The sequence below is a fragment of the Juglans regia genome, chromosome 10, assembly GCF_001411555.2.
Source record: "Juglans regia cultivar Chandler chromosome 10, Walnut 2.0, whole genome shotgun sequence".
Lineage (NCBI taxonomy): Eukaryota > Viridiplantae > Streptophyta > Magnoliopsida > Fagales > Juglandaceae > Juglans > Juglans regia.
In genome coordinates, this window is record NC_049910.1 from 15,287,075 (window position 1) to 15,299,372 (window position 12,298).

The following is a 12,298-nucleotide window of genomic DNA, read 5'->3' on the forward strand; positions in this document are numbered from 1 at the left end:
AGGAATAGGAACAACCAGCGAGACAACAGGCAATGCAGCAGAACTAGAGGTACCAGGAGAGGCATGATAAGCAATACCCTGCTTCCTTTCTAGTCGAATGGGACAAGTAAAGATGATATGATCTTGTTTCTTGCAGTAGTTACAAAACTTCTTGCGGCAATCCCGAGCAATATGACCAAAAGCTTTACAACTAAAGCACTGGATAGCACGCATATCTCTACCCTTATTCCTCACCTGTGCTGCATAAGCCACAGATATAGGTGCACTAACATTAGCCCGATGTTTCATGGCAGCCTGAATTACTATACGTTAGTCCTCACGAAAAAGTTCACTCAAACGAGCATTCGGAGATGGTACAGGATGACAATTCATCATATTAGAACATGCAATTTCAAAATCGGAACGGAGTTTCATCAAGAATTGATCTCTCTTGCTTGTTTCATGCACTGCTTGAACAACAGAGAGAGCTGCAGCGGGAACATTAGCATAAACAATATATGAATAATCAGCCTAATGATTTTGAAAATCAGAAAAATATTCCTCAATAGAGAGACTGTGTGAAATTAGTCATCTCATACTCCAATTGAAAACGCCGAGCCGTGTTGTCTTGATTGTAAACCTTGTTTAGATAATTCCACATGTCAACAACAGTTTTATAAAGCCTCAGATTGAGAACAAAGTGAGGCTCAACCGAGCCAAGGATCCAGGTCATAACCCGAGCATCCTTAATTTCCCATTTAGACAAAGCCTCTAAATCTCTAGATGCGGGAACACTCCCATCAATATGACCTCACAATTCTTTCTCTTTTACAAATAATTGAAACTGAAACTCCCAAGCAGAATAATTTTTGCCAGTAAATCGAATATGAAACGATTCTAATTTATCAGATGCCATGATGCAACCCAGAGAAAAAAATATATATAGTGCCGAGAACACCCAGACACAAACAGAATTGCCGAAAATGATATCCACACAAGAAATAGAAAAAAAAAATGCACCGAAACAAGCACAAACCAGAACTTGGAACAAAGGCGCCGAGACACAATAGGCCAGAACCAGCAACAGAGTGCAACAGGGTGCTCAAAAGAAAACTAAACCAGAGAGTGCGCCGAAATCCAGAAACCACAACAGACTGCACTGAAACCAGAATCAAACCAAAGAGAACCAACAGAAGGCACCGAAATCAAGCACCGAACCAAAAAACAGCCAACAGAAGTTGCCGATAGGAATAATGGAACCAGAAACTGCTCAAACCCAAGACAGAGGGTGCCGAAACTGCTCAAACCAAAAATAGGAGGTGCCGACAACACCAACCCAGAAAGAGAAGACCGAAAACAAGGAAGCTTTCACGTCGGGTTCACCGAGAACAGCACAGAACATGCCTAAACATGAAACCGAGAGAGCCTCAAGCAAGAGAAGAACCTTACCAACCGGCTCTTGATATATTTTCAAAACCAAGAGAACTTGTTAGAATCCTCTTGTATACGCTGTTGTAATAAGACGATAAGGGAAATGGAAGATTGCTGCTGCTATGTAAATGTTATTGTCATTGTTGTTGTAATGGGGAATATGGTCGAGAAGAATTGCTATGGCTCCTGTAATGGAACAGGGGGCACACAAGGTGTTTGATAAAATTGCTACAAGAAAATATATTGCTACGGGAGTACTTCGAGGCCTCCCAAACCTCCTTACAGATTTCCTCAATAAAATTCCAAATGATCTCCACTCCCCGCTCAACGTACATAAAAGGAATGTAGTCATAACAAACTCCTCTAATGACAATGCAACACGTGGAAAGTAAAGTAACAGAAAGCAACATTTTAACTGAAGGAAATAAGCATAAAACGACAAGTGATTAATGGTAAAATGGTCTCCAAACGGCTGGTAGCTTATGGCCTCCTTACTAATTTCCCAAACGGTGCGTTTCGCATCAGGTTCTTAACAGAACTTTGGAAAAACTGACTCTCTGTGTATTCAGTCACCCTCATATCAATATGAAAAACCTATACAAGGAAAGCAGGTCAAATGCTATACACGGGAAAAATATCTAACTGATCCCTGATATATAGCCTATATACATGGTAATATATCTATACAGCTAATATTCATAGAGAAGTCCTAAATTGTATAAACTCCTGAGTTACTATACGTTAACACTAACACGAGGGCACAACACATTTATAAAACATGTAAGGGTTGATAATGACCCACCACATAAGCAACCTTAGAGTGAAGGGTTTTAAATATCTCAAACCTTAGGGTGAAGGATTCTCAATAAATTGGGAAGGCACCTTTCAAAGATTGGTCACCACACCACACACCATGCCAAAAGCAAATCCTACACCTGTCACCCACAATAAATTTGGGAAAGTAGGATAAGTTCCCCAATCCCCAATGATGTTTTTCCAAAGACCAAAATAGTAAGATTCATTCACCTCATGGGAACACCAGTCACTACCCAAGCTTCCATACTTGGTGTCCACTAGAACCCTCAAGGGCTATCTTACATATGCAGAACACTATAGCCATGTCCCCATCAAAGCTTGATTAAAGAGAAACTTACCCCCAAAACACCTTCAATCGTTGAACATACCTTGGTCCACTTCAAAAGATGTGGCTTAGGCTCCTCCCCCATACTTCCCCTCAATGCAGCTTCTCCAATTGGTTGGAAACTCCCACAGGTAGTGGGAAAGGGGACGTATAATAGCTAGCAAGTAGATCACGTATTCTTGATCAATGTGCTTCTACTGCCTAAGATAAATACAGCCTCTTCATATCCACCAATCAATGCTTCATCTTCTCTATATTATCAAACCAAACAGTTTTAGCTTCAAAGGGAGCTCCAAGGCAGGACCAAGATAAGTCATGGGTAAGCTAGAAATCCTACACTCAAGAATTTCCACCATACTAGCCAAATTCTCAACCCTACCAATTGGAAGCAAATCCAACTTAGCCAAGTTAATCTTCAAACGGCTTCAAAGCAAAGGAATAAGCAATGCAAGTAATGGTGATAGCCTTTGTTTGCCTCACAAAATACTAAGGTATCATTCTCTGAACAAAAGATGTGAGATATTGAGCCCTACAGTCTACTCCATTCTTGGAACCCACAAATAAGCCACAAATAAGCGTTACCTTCCTCAACTTCTCTTTGTCAAACAAAGATCTATTTTCTTCAATTGTTTGAAGGCCCTTTAACTCTTCAAAAAGAAGATTCTTTATTTTCCCAACATCACCAAACTACTCATTCCAAACTTGTAGGCCATCTTTTAAGACCATAACTTTACACGCCAAACTATAACTTTGAGTACGTTGAAAATAGTAAGACCCCCACCATTGCTTCACTTTTTTCACAAAGCCTTCGAACTTTAAGCCACATATTTTCAAAATGTAAATATTGTTTACCACTTAAATATCCCTACAATCAAAAGAATGGGGAAATGATCAGAAACCAACCAATTCTGAAAACGTGATTCAGTCTAGACCAAGAAGGAATGTCTCAACAATTCAACCAAAAAGTCCCTCCCACCATCGGCATATCAATTAGGTTCTACTCAAATATGGCAACTGAAAACTCCATCATGGGTCAACACAAGTAAGCTTCACCCGAGTTTTCACTAGGAAAGTACCTACATTAAAATCTGGCCCAACACACCAATGACAGTTCCACCAACTCATAAGACCAGCTAGTTCATGCCATTCTCCTATTATCACAAATGGGAACCATGCACCCACTCAAGCTTATCCTTTACATTCCAAAAAGAGTATGCCATGTTATGTTCTCCCACACAAGGATCAATTCTTTCTACTATCTTACTATCCCACATCATCAAGATACTGCCCAAGGCCCTTTTCAATTCCAAGTAACACCAATTCACATTTTGGCCACTTCAAATATTGCGAACAATACTTTTGATTGAGACATGTTTTCAATTTCCCAAAGAGAACAAACTAAATCAGCTTTCTGATCTACAAGCATGTTTCCAACATGAAGGCTCTTATCCTCGTCATTAAACCCCCTAACATTCCACCATAACATCATGAGCTTCATGAATAAATAAAAGAGCACTTCCCCTTAACTCTACCTAGAGTTACAATTACTCATAATTAATGGAGCATGTCAGCATTTTTAACTCCTTAGGCCTCTAAAAACTGGTTTAGGAGTAGAGGCCAATTCCTTTGACTTTCTACTAGCTTCAATGGCTACAAATAAAGCCCAAAGTTCCTTTTCAAGCCTTCACATGAAACACAAACAATGTAGAAATTTTAGGATTTTCTGTAAGACCCATTCAGAAGTTCTTGATAGCCCACTCTCTAGTGGAAGACACATCGTTACTGGCTCAGAATACAACAGTTCCTCCCAAATGCCTATAAATATCGAAAGAGTATTTAATTACAAGGCCATATTTTCCTGCCCTAATGCAGAGCCCAATGCACAGCTATCAATAGGATCAAATCACGCGCCTACCCCCTGCTTGAAAGAGTGTCTAATTACAAGGGCATACTTCCCTGCACTGCTGGATGGAAACCGCAATACACAGCTATCAATTGGATCAAATCATAAGCCTTCCCCCTGCTCAGACTATCCACAGCAACCCCCCCGGGGAAACTGTGTATGGAAGGGTGAAATGGGGAAGAGGTACCAATTTCCTTCGTGATAGTAAGAATTATGACATAACCTTGACAAAAAATTGAAATTTATATCATGCATGCTAAATTACAAATTACATTCCCCATTATTGTAACAAGATTTAAACATTTTGCAAGTTAGCTTATAACATGATAGTACATCTTTTCTTGTTAAAAGTTAGGTTTTAACCAGTTAATCAAGTCAGATGAGCTAAGCACAAAGCTTCTATTCAGATAGTTGGAAGTTCAAAAATCCATAGAGCATCAATGACAACGGTTAAAGTAGTGCCAAGCCCGAACATGTGGAAGATATATACTGAGGTTTGAGATCAAGTTCAGGTTCTCTCACACCATGATCGGACTAACAAGGGGGAGGAAAAGAATTTACAAAATTCGTAGGAAGAACTAGCAACAACTAGAAATTAGCAGTAGATATACCAAATAATTCTAGAGTTACCTCATCAAAGACTTTGGCATATAGTGATAGGGCAACAGGGGCGTTGTATATACCAGCACATCCACAAGAACATTCTTTTCTTCGTCTCTCATGTGGAGCACTATCAGTTCCAAGGAAAAATCTTTTACTTCCACTGGTCACAGCTGCAACAATAGCCTGTCCTATATGAGAAACAAATGAATGAGTTAATGTAACATAGTCAGAAGGAGAGTCTCTTTCTGAAAATATCATTATAAATTTCTACTATGTGAATAGTTTGTAAGTAAATCATAGAAACCAAAAAATAATAGCTCAAAAATTAATTACCAGGGGATTCTAACCTTAGCAGCTGCGGTCAAACAAAGACAACTAAAATTGCTTTCCCAAAAACTACTTCACGTGTTAGATGCTATTTCGACATTGAAACATATTTACAACATCAGGTCAGCGCCATCAAGCATGTCAAACATAAGGACCAATCTGACTGCCATTTTACAAAGATAATGGGCATCCTTTATAACGCCATAAATAATTCGTGTGTTTGGCTCATAAAAGAAAAGGAAAGTCATGTGTTTGAGAAACAAATTACAAGCCAAGAAATTCAATAGCACATATGGACTTATAAAAAAGAAAAAAGTTCAATGGCACATGTGGTAAGAGTGAGAACCAATTGCTGCTGTAGGAAAAATGGAGATTTTTTATATAACGTACTGTGGATCTCTCTTTTGAGTACTGGAAGGCAGTAATTATGAGGCTGCAATCCTCCTTGAAAGAGAGAATTTCGATTGAGAAGAAGATGCTGTGGAGTAACAGTGGCGGCTACAGATCCTGAAAGTTAAATCAAGGCAGAAAGAATGAATCTGGAAAAGGAATAAAAATGAAAGTAACAAAAGAAAAGACAAACGCCAAAAAGTCAATAATGAAAGTGATTAAGGATACCTTCTTTGCAGGACTCAACAAACCTAACAGCATCCATTGTTGTGATATGTTCCATCACTACCCCCAGCTGTGGAAGTCTCTGAACTAAAGGTTGTAGAACAGTTTCAATGAAGACTTTCTCTCGATCAAATACGTCAACATCAGGGTTTGTAACTTCCCCATGAACCTGTGAGAGAAGAAGCACAACCATATAAAGAAGTTAACATGTAAACCAACATCATCTAAAGGTAGGAAAGCATCACAACATAAATATGTTGCAGTGTTTTAGTTAAAATCCATTTGGATTTGGCCTAGTTGATGAAATGCTCTGAGCAGCTTACCCATTCATGATTGGAAGAAGCTCAAACTTTTACATAGAATGTGATTTTAGGCCAGTGAAGTGTGATGATGCCTTTCAATCTTGGACAATTATACCTGAGTGTTTTTTCAATGTGTCAAGGAATTATCAACCTCCCACAAAATTCAATAAACCACAAGACTGGTGTGACTTCAGACTTCTACACTATTGTCGGATAACAACTTTTCTTTGTCTGCTAAAGATGTGCATGACATCTAGACAAGGATAATTTTGATCAAACAGCATTAACTTGTAAACAAGCCATGAACTATGAAGCAAGGTCAATGCCGAATTCAGCCTAGCTAGCATGCAGAAAGAATTAGCTTCTGTTCAGCATTAACTTTAAGCATGTCAATTTTTTCAACTTTTTTTTACCGGTAAACAAGATTTTATTGATCATAAGGATAGGCAAGAGCCCAAGTATAAGGATAGTCAGTTTTTTTAACTTGCTAAGAATACCATGAAAAATATAATAACATCGAACGAATCACCAATAGAAAGACCCGCAAAAGTAACAACATGGACACCACTTAGAAAAGTACAGAGAAGAAGAGAGTTAGCATGGTGAGTTTACCAACAAAGGCATATTTTGTTCAGCCATCTCCTCAAGGACAGGTAGACATTTCCCAAAAAGATCCGTAACCCCATCTTGAGAATTAGTTGTAGCACCAGCAGGATACAACTTCACAGCAAATACAACCCCACTTCTTCCTGTCAATCCAGCCAGCATTATCATGAACTTGGGATGATGATTGAAGGGGCAATGTACTTCAGTTAATAAAAGAAAAGAAAGATAAGAAAAGAAGAGGAAGCAGCCTGCACTTAAGGAGGAAAAGTTGTTAAGAAGCAGCAAGTTTAAGCTGCATCTTTTTCCCAACAAAACCTTCATGAAATTCTAATGTTCCAAGATTTAGTGTCTTAGAATAATAAGATCTCCGCAAATAGATATATGATTTGAAGACATGCTACCATTAATAGATATCAAGAATTAAGCCCAATCTCATCCACAAATGAAATGTTGACCAAAATAACTAACTAATAAGTCAACCCAATACTCTTACATTTAGGGCTCATTTGTTTTCGCAGATGAGATGAGATGAGATGAGATGAGTTGAGATTAATGTTAAAAAGTTGAATAAAGTATTGTTAGAATATATTTTTTAATATTATTTTTATTTTGTGATTTAAAAAAGTTGAATTGTTTATTTTATTTTGTATTGGAAATTGGAAAATTTATAATGATTAGATAATATGAGATGAGATATTTTCTGAAAACAAACAAAGTTTTCTCTTAAATATTTAATATTAACTCTCTCCTAATCTATCAACCAACATTTAACAACAGAGGCAATATCATATCAGAATCATATGTTTCCAAGCAAAGAGAACTCATGAATTTAAAGTGAAGCAACAATTTTAGTCCTGGATGTATTTTGAAACAGTTAAAAGTGTGAGTAAAATCATAATGACAATTTTTTTCCAAATGTTATTCGATTGAAAACTCCTCAGTCGCATATTTTAACAACACTCACTTGCAAACTTGATCTCTTCTGGGCTTGTCGTATCTGTCAAATAAAGTGTCATAAGAGGAGTGAAGTTGATATTGGCAGGCAGAGCTTTCAAGATCGATTCTCGATATGTCACAGCAGCAGCTGTGGTTGTAATGGGGGGCTTCAGATTCGGCATCACTATCGCCCTTCCAAAATGACTTGCACTATAGGTGCAATAGTTACGAGACAAGAAAGGAACAACTCAAATAGTATTCATACTCGGTAGACTTTTCCAGCAAAAATGGATAATGATGTGCAACGACCAAGAACAATTCGCAGTGAAATTCAAACTACCTGTGACAGACAACAGCTTCAAGCATGTCCCCATCACGGAGGTGAAGATGCCAATCATCAGGTTGTGTTAGAGTAAGCTCCATCTTAGGTCCTTTGCACCTTAATTGCCTAGGCCCTTTAATCTTTCCCACCGGGAACTTCAATGCCTATATAATTACAAACGAAAAGAAAATGAAGGCAATCACAAGCATTTAAGTTTCAACTCTTTATACGGTAATTGCAATGCCTTTGTACATACTTTCGAAGGAAGGACCAAACTCTTAATCATTCTATAAGCCACCACACAACCGAAAGCCTCTCTAGAAAACGGGGATTTTTTCTGCTAAAATTGAAAACTTTATATCAGAAAACAAAAATGCTACAGAGAAGCCTCTTTATATATAGCACCCTCCTCACACCCCAACGTGGAGGTGACGTGGAGTCCTTTTAATATATATATATACATATATATATAAATAAAAAATAAAAGACCAACAACAACAAGTAGCGAAATTTTTCTGGTCTGGTTGTTCTTCTTCAACCGAATAGTATTTCTGTTCTGGTCGCATTTCTTCTTCTTTCTGTAGCATTTCTGTTCTGGTCGTATTTCTTCTTCTTTCTACTTCAGCCGAATAGCATTTCGTTGGGGGTGGAACTGCACACTCCAGGACGCAAACTCAGAACTCACAAGGCATCTTGTTGAAGACACTCATTGGACTTAATTATTTAAGCCCAATGACAAAGAAATCTGTGCAGTTGAACAATTTGGATATGCATATGCTGCCACCATCACCTCCTCCTCCTCCTCCTCCTCCAATTCCGCCAACACCTACACCAAAACCACTACCATGTCCAGACCCTCCACCAAAACTACTACTACCCCAACCACCGCCACCAAAACTACCATGTCAATCACATTTGTTATATGATTGAAAAATCAAACACATAAAATAAACCAATCCAAATTCATGCAAAATTAACATAAATATGACCAAGTAATAACCCTCTTTCTCTCTACAGACTTATGGAAGGGAAATAAATAAGCGGAAATTCACAGACCAAATACGAAATGTCCCACCCGCCTGGGTATTCGGTGGCTTGCCGGAACGAGATTGTGAAGGAGGAGCCTTTCGGTTGAGACCGTGGTCGGCGAGTGAGCTTTGCCTGAGAAATATTTCCGTCGAGCGGCTGAAGGAGATGGCGTGGAGGAGTTCAGTTTGCCTGAGAAGAAAGAGGAGTGAAGGAGTGAGCTGTTATTCCTTCCGCGGGCGAGTATACGGAGAAGAAAGGCTGGGTTTGAAATAAGGGTAAAAATGGCAATTTACACGTCGTTGACGTACAGGTATAGGACCTGTTAATCCGGGCCCAATTTTTTTTCAATCCGGTCTGGTTCCGGGTTATAGATTCCGATTGAGAACAAATTTAGAACGGTATCCATGTAGAAAAATTTAGATACATCTTATACCCGATTTTTTTTTCATAATTTGAATGTTTTGATGTTTTTTTTTCATTTATTTATAAATTACAATTTTGAAATAGCCTTCGTGATTTTTTTGAGAGGCAAACGAATGGGGCATTTGATTACGTGAACATATTGTTTTTGAAAGGCAAACCAATACGAGGCTTGATGCCAACCATAATAAGAAGACAAATTGTTGATGTTGTATTTTGCAGGTTTGAGAAACTTCATACCCCCGATATCCAAGCGCTAGCCTACACAATTTCAATGAAGGGGGGACCTCGTGGTCCGTTAATCCTCCGATGCTTAAATCAGTATCTTGAAGAAGAAGATTACAGAACGGAAGTAAAAACGATAATGTGTGTGGAGGATTATAATATTTTTTCATTACCTCACTTGCTACTGGGTTGACTCTTATTTATAGTTACCGTTTAGAACTCCCCCGTAGTGAGGTGTTGCGCAACATGGACAATATTCTCTATGCAACTCATTCACGGAGCAGCTTCCACGTCGTTACCTTACCGAGCAACAATGGCCCCAGGCCTTCCTTGTGTACTGCTCAGGTCTTGGACCGCGTTCAATGCAACACACTCTACGTTCTGGGGTGCATTAAATGCGATGTGACTTATGTTCTGGGCAACATTAAATGTGATGTGGTCTCTGCTCTAGGCTGCATTAAATGCGACGTGACCTCTATTCTGGGCCACATTAAATGTGACGTGGTCTCTACTCTAGACTGCATTAAATGCGACGTGGCTTCTATTTTGGACCGCATTAAATGCGGCATATTTCTTGTCCCGCATCCATTCCATTTAGTGATGTATGTCACGTTCCCCTCCCCTCTCTTCTCAATCTTCATCCAAATCTCATGTCCCGGTATCAATGCCCGACCCGACTTCCCTATCTATACTCTGATCCGGGCTTCTTCCTTTCCTGCCCAGACTTAGGTGACAGGGCTGGACCTTATTTCCGACCCATCCCCCCACAACGTATTCTTCCTGCAACCCTGGGCCTAATGTAATAGATTTCCCCCCATCACACAAATAATTGGTTTATTATTTAGCTCATCACTAAGTTGAATTTTTGTAAGAAAAAAAAAAAAAAAAAAAAAAAAAACCCAAGTACAATCCGAAATCCAAATTTTTGAGTTTCAAATTTATCAAGATTCCGGCTTAGATAATAACCGGGTATCCGTTTCGAAACTAGAGTGAACAGTTCTATAGGGTAATTTTTTTGAGAGCGACTCCATGCCGGTCGGTTGTTTTCCTACACTTTACACCCATAAATTACAAGCTGCCACGTAGGCGGTTGAGCAAAATGCATCTTATACTTGCATATATGTGAAAAGAGAAATGATACTTGCAGTCGTGAGCGTGCAGTCGCCGTGCAGTCACTTTGAAAAAAGTGAATAAATAAGAGACCCACCTGAAAAGAAATTAATTTTTTAATAGTGGACCTCACTCTTTTTCAAAGCGACTACACGGCGTTTGCGCATTCCACGACTGTATGTAGCATTACTCATGTGAAAATATTTTTTTTACAGCTCTTTTCAGTTTTCCCTCTTTCACCCCCTCCCTCCCCCACCCCGTCACCTGCTCTCCCCCCACCCTCCTCACTCTCTTTCTCTCCCTCTAGAATACGATCTGTGTAGAGGCTTGCTCCAGTTGTTGCGCCGATTGTCTGCATTCCTCTTATTGTTGCTCCCCTGGAGGACCGACAAGAGATAGATGAGGGTATTCCTGTTTGATTTCTGTTTAATTGCTAGCCTCGCTGTATTCACAGGGGCTCTGAGAGTCTCTCACCCAGACCCAACATGTAATTGAATTTCTTTATTCAAAAACAAACGCCCTCTGAAATCTCTGACCCGATAGTTTAGTCACAAAATCTGCATGTGTACGTCGTTGCTTACCGCGTCCCATACATCTCTCTTTAATGCTTAAGAGCCTTGGAAGATAGAGAAAAAAAGGAAGAAAGAGTTAGAGAGAGAGAGATCAGTATCCTAGGCCGTCTCTCTTTTCCTTTCAAGCTTTCGGCTACTTTATATTTCAATCAGAATTATCTACTACTATATATTAACCACATCTTCGTTTTCCAAAGTATAATATAGGTACCGCACTCTCCCCATCGCCACCTTTGTTTTTTGCAAGTTCCTTAAAACCAGAGCATTGTACCAGAGAACAAGCAGAGAGAAAAAAAAAAAAAAAAAAATCGAAGCCCTTTTATTTTTCAAGAACAAGTCAAGCAATAGGTTTGAAGCAAACCCATTTGGTCATCTGTTAGAGAAGGGCTGAGAAAGATCTGAGGAAAGAGGGTCTTGTTTTTGATCGTTTGGTTTTGGTTTGGTAATTGGTGCCCTCTGTTTTTTGTTTTGGAAATTGTGGGTCTTGGGAGGGTTGGTTTCTTTGCAAGTATGGCCGTTCAAGAGTACTCGGAGAATCTTGGGTTTCCATTGTGCGGCTCACAGGATTGGCTCATGGACAATGGTTGTGGTGGTGTTGGTGGGTTCAATCAAATCTTTTCCAATCCCCAACAGAAACAGCAATTGCAACGGCAACAAGTGCAGCAGCTACAAAATCAGCAACAGAGGAATCAGAACCAGTTTTTTGGAAGGGAGAAGAAAGTGGGTACAATGGATGCGATTTCAATGTAACTTCAATAAGTTTGGATTCAGAAATGA

At 39.2% G+C, this 12,298-nt stretch overlaps 1 protein-coding gene across 4 annotated transcripts in view; it reads right to left on the reverse strand.

Moving 5' to 3' along the window:
- LOC108980700 (dihydroorotase, mitochondrial) overlaps nt 1-9,450 on the reverse strand; it is a 19,784-nt gene extending 10,334 nt beyond the window's left edge. The window contains exons 1-9 of one of the 4 annotated variants that reach the window (XR_004802610.1): nt 8,659-9,450; nt 8,422-8,505; nt 8,184-8,329; nt 7,872-8,053; nt 6,914-7,050; nt 6,003-6,168; nt 5,775-5,891; nt 5,085-5,245; nt 1-239 (exon numbers count right to left, since the gene is read on the reverse strand). The exon at nt 1-239 is cut by the window's left edge and continues 45 nt beyond it. Coding sequence is in view for 3 of the 4 variants with exons in the window: in XM_035694991.1 (XP_035550884.1) it covers nt 5,085-5,245; nt 5,775-5,891; nt 6,003-6,168; nt 6,914-7,050; nt 7,872-8,053; nt 8,184-8,329; nt 8,422-8,451 (939 nt within the window). In the remaining variant the exon portion in view is untranslated. The remainder of the gene's footprint in view (nt 240-5,084; nt 5,246-5,774; nt 5,892-6,002; nt 6,169-6,913; nt 7,051-7,871; nt 8,054-8,183; nt 8,330-8,421; nt 8,506-8,658) is intronic. The other 3 variants (XM_035694991.1, XM_035694990.1, XM_035694992.1) reach the window with 3 other exon arrangements.
- Nucleotides 9,451-12,298: the final 2,848 nt, after the last annotated feature.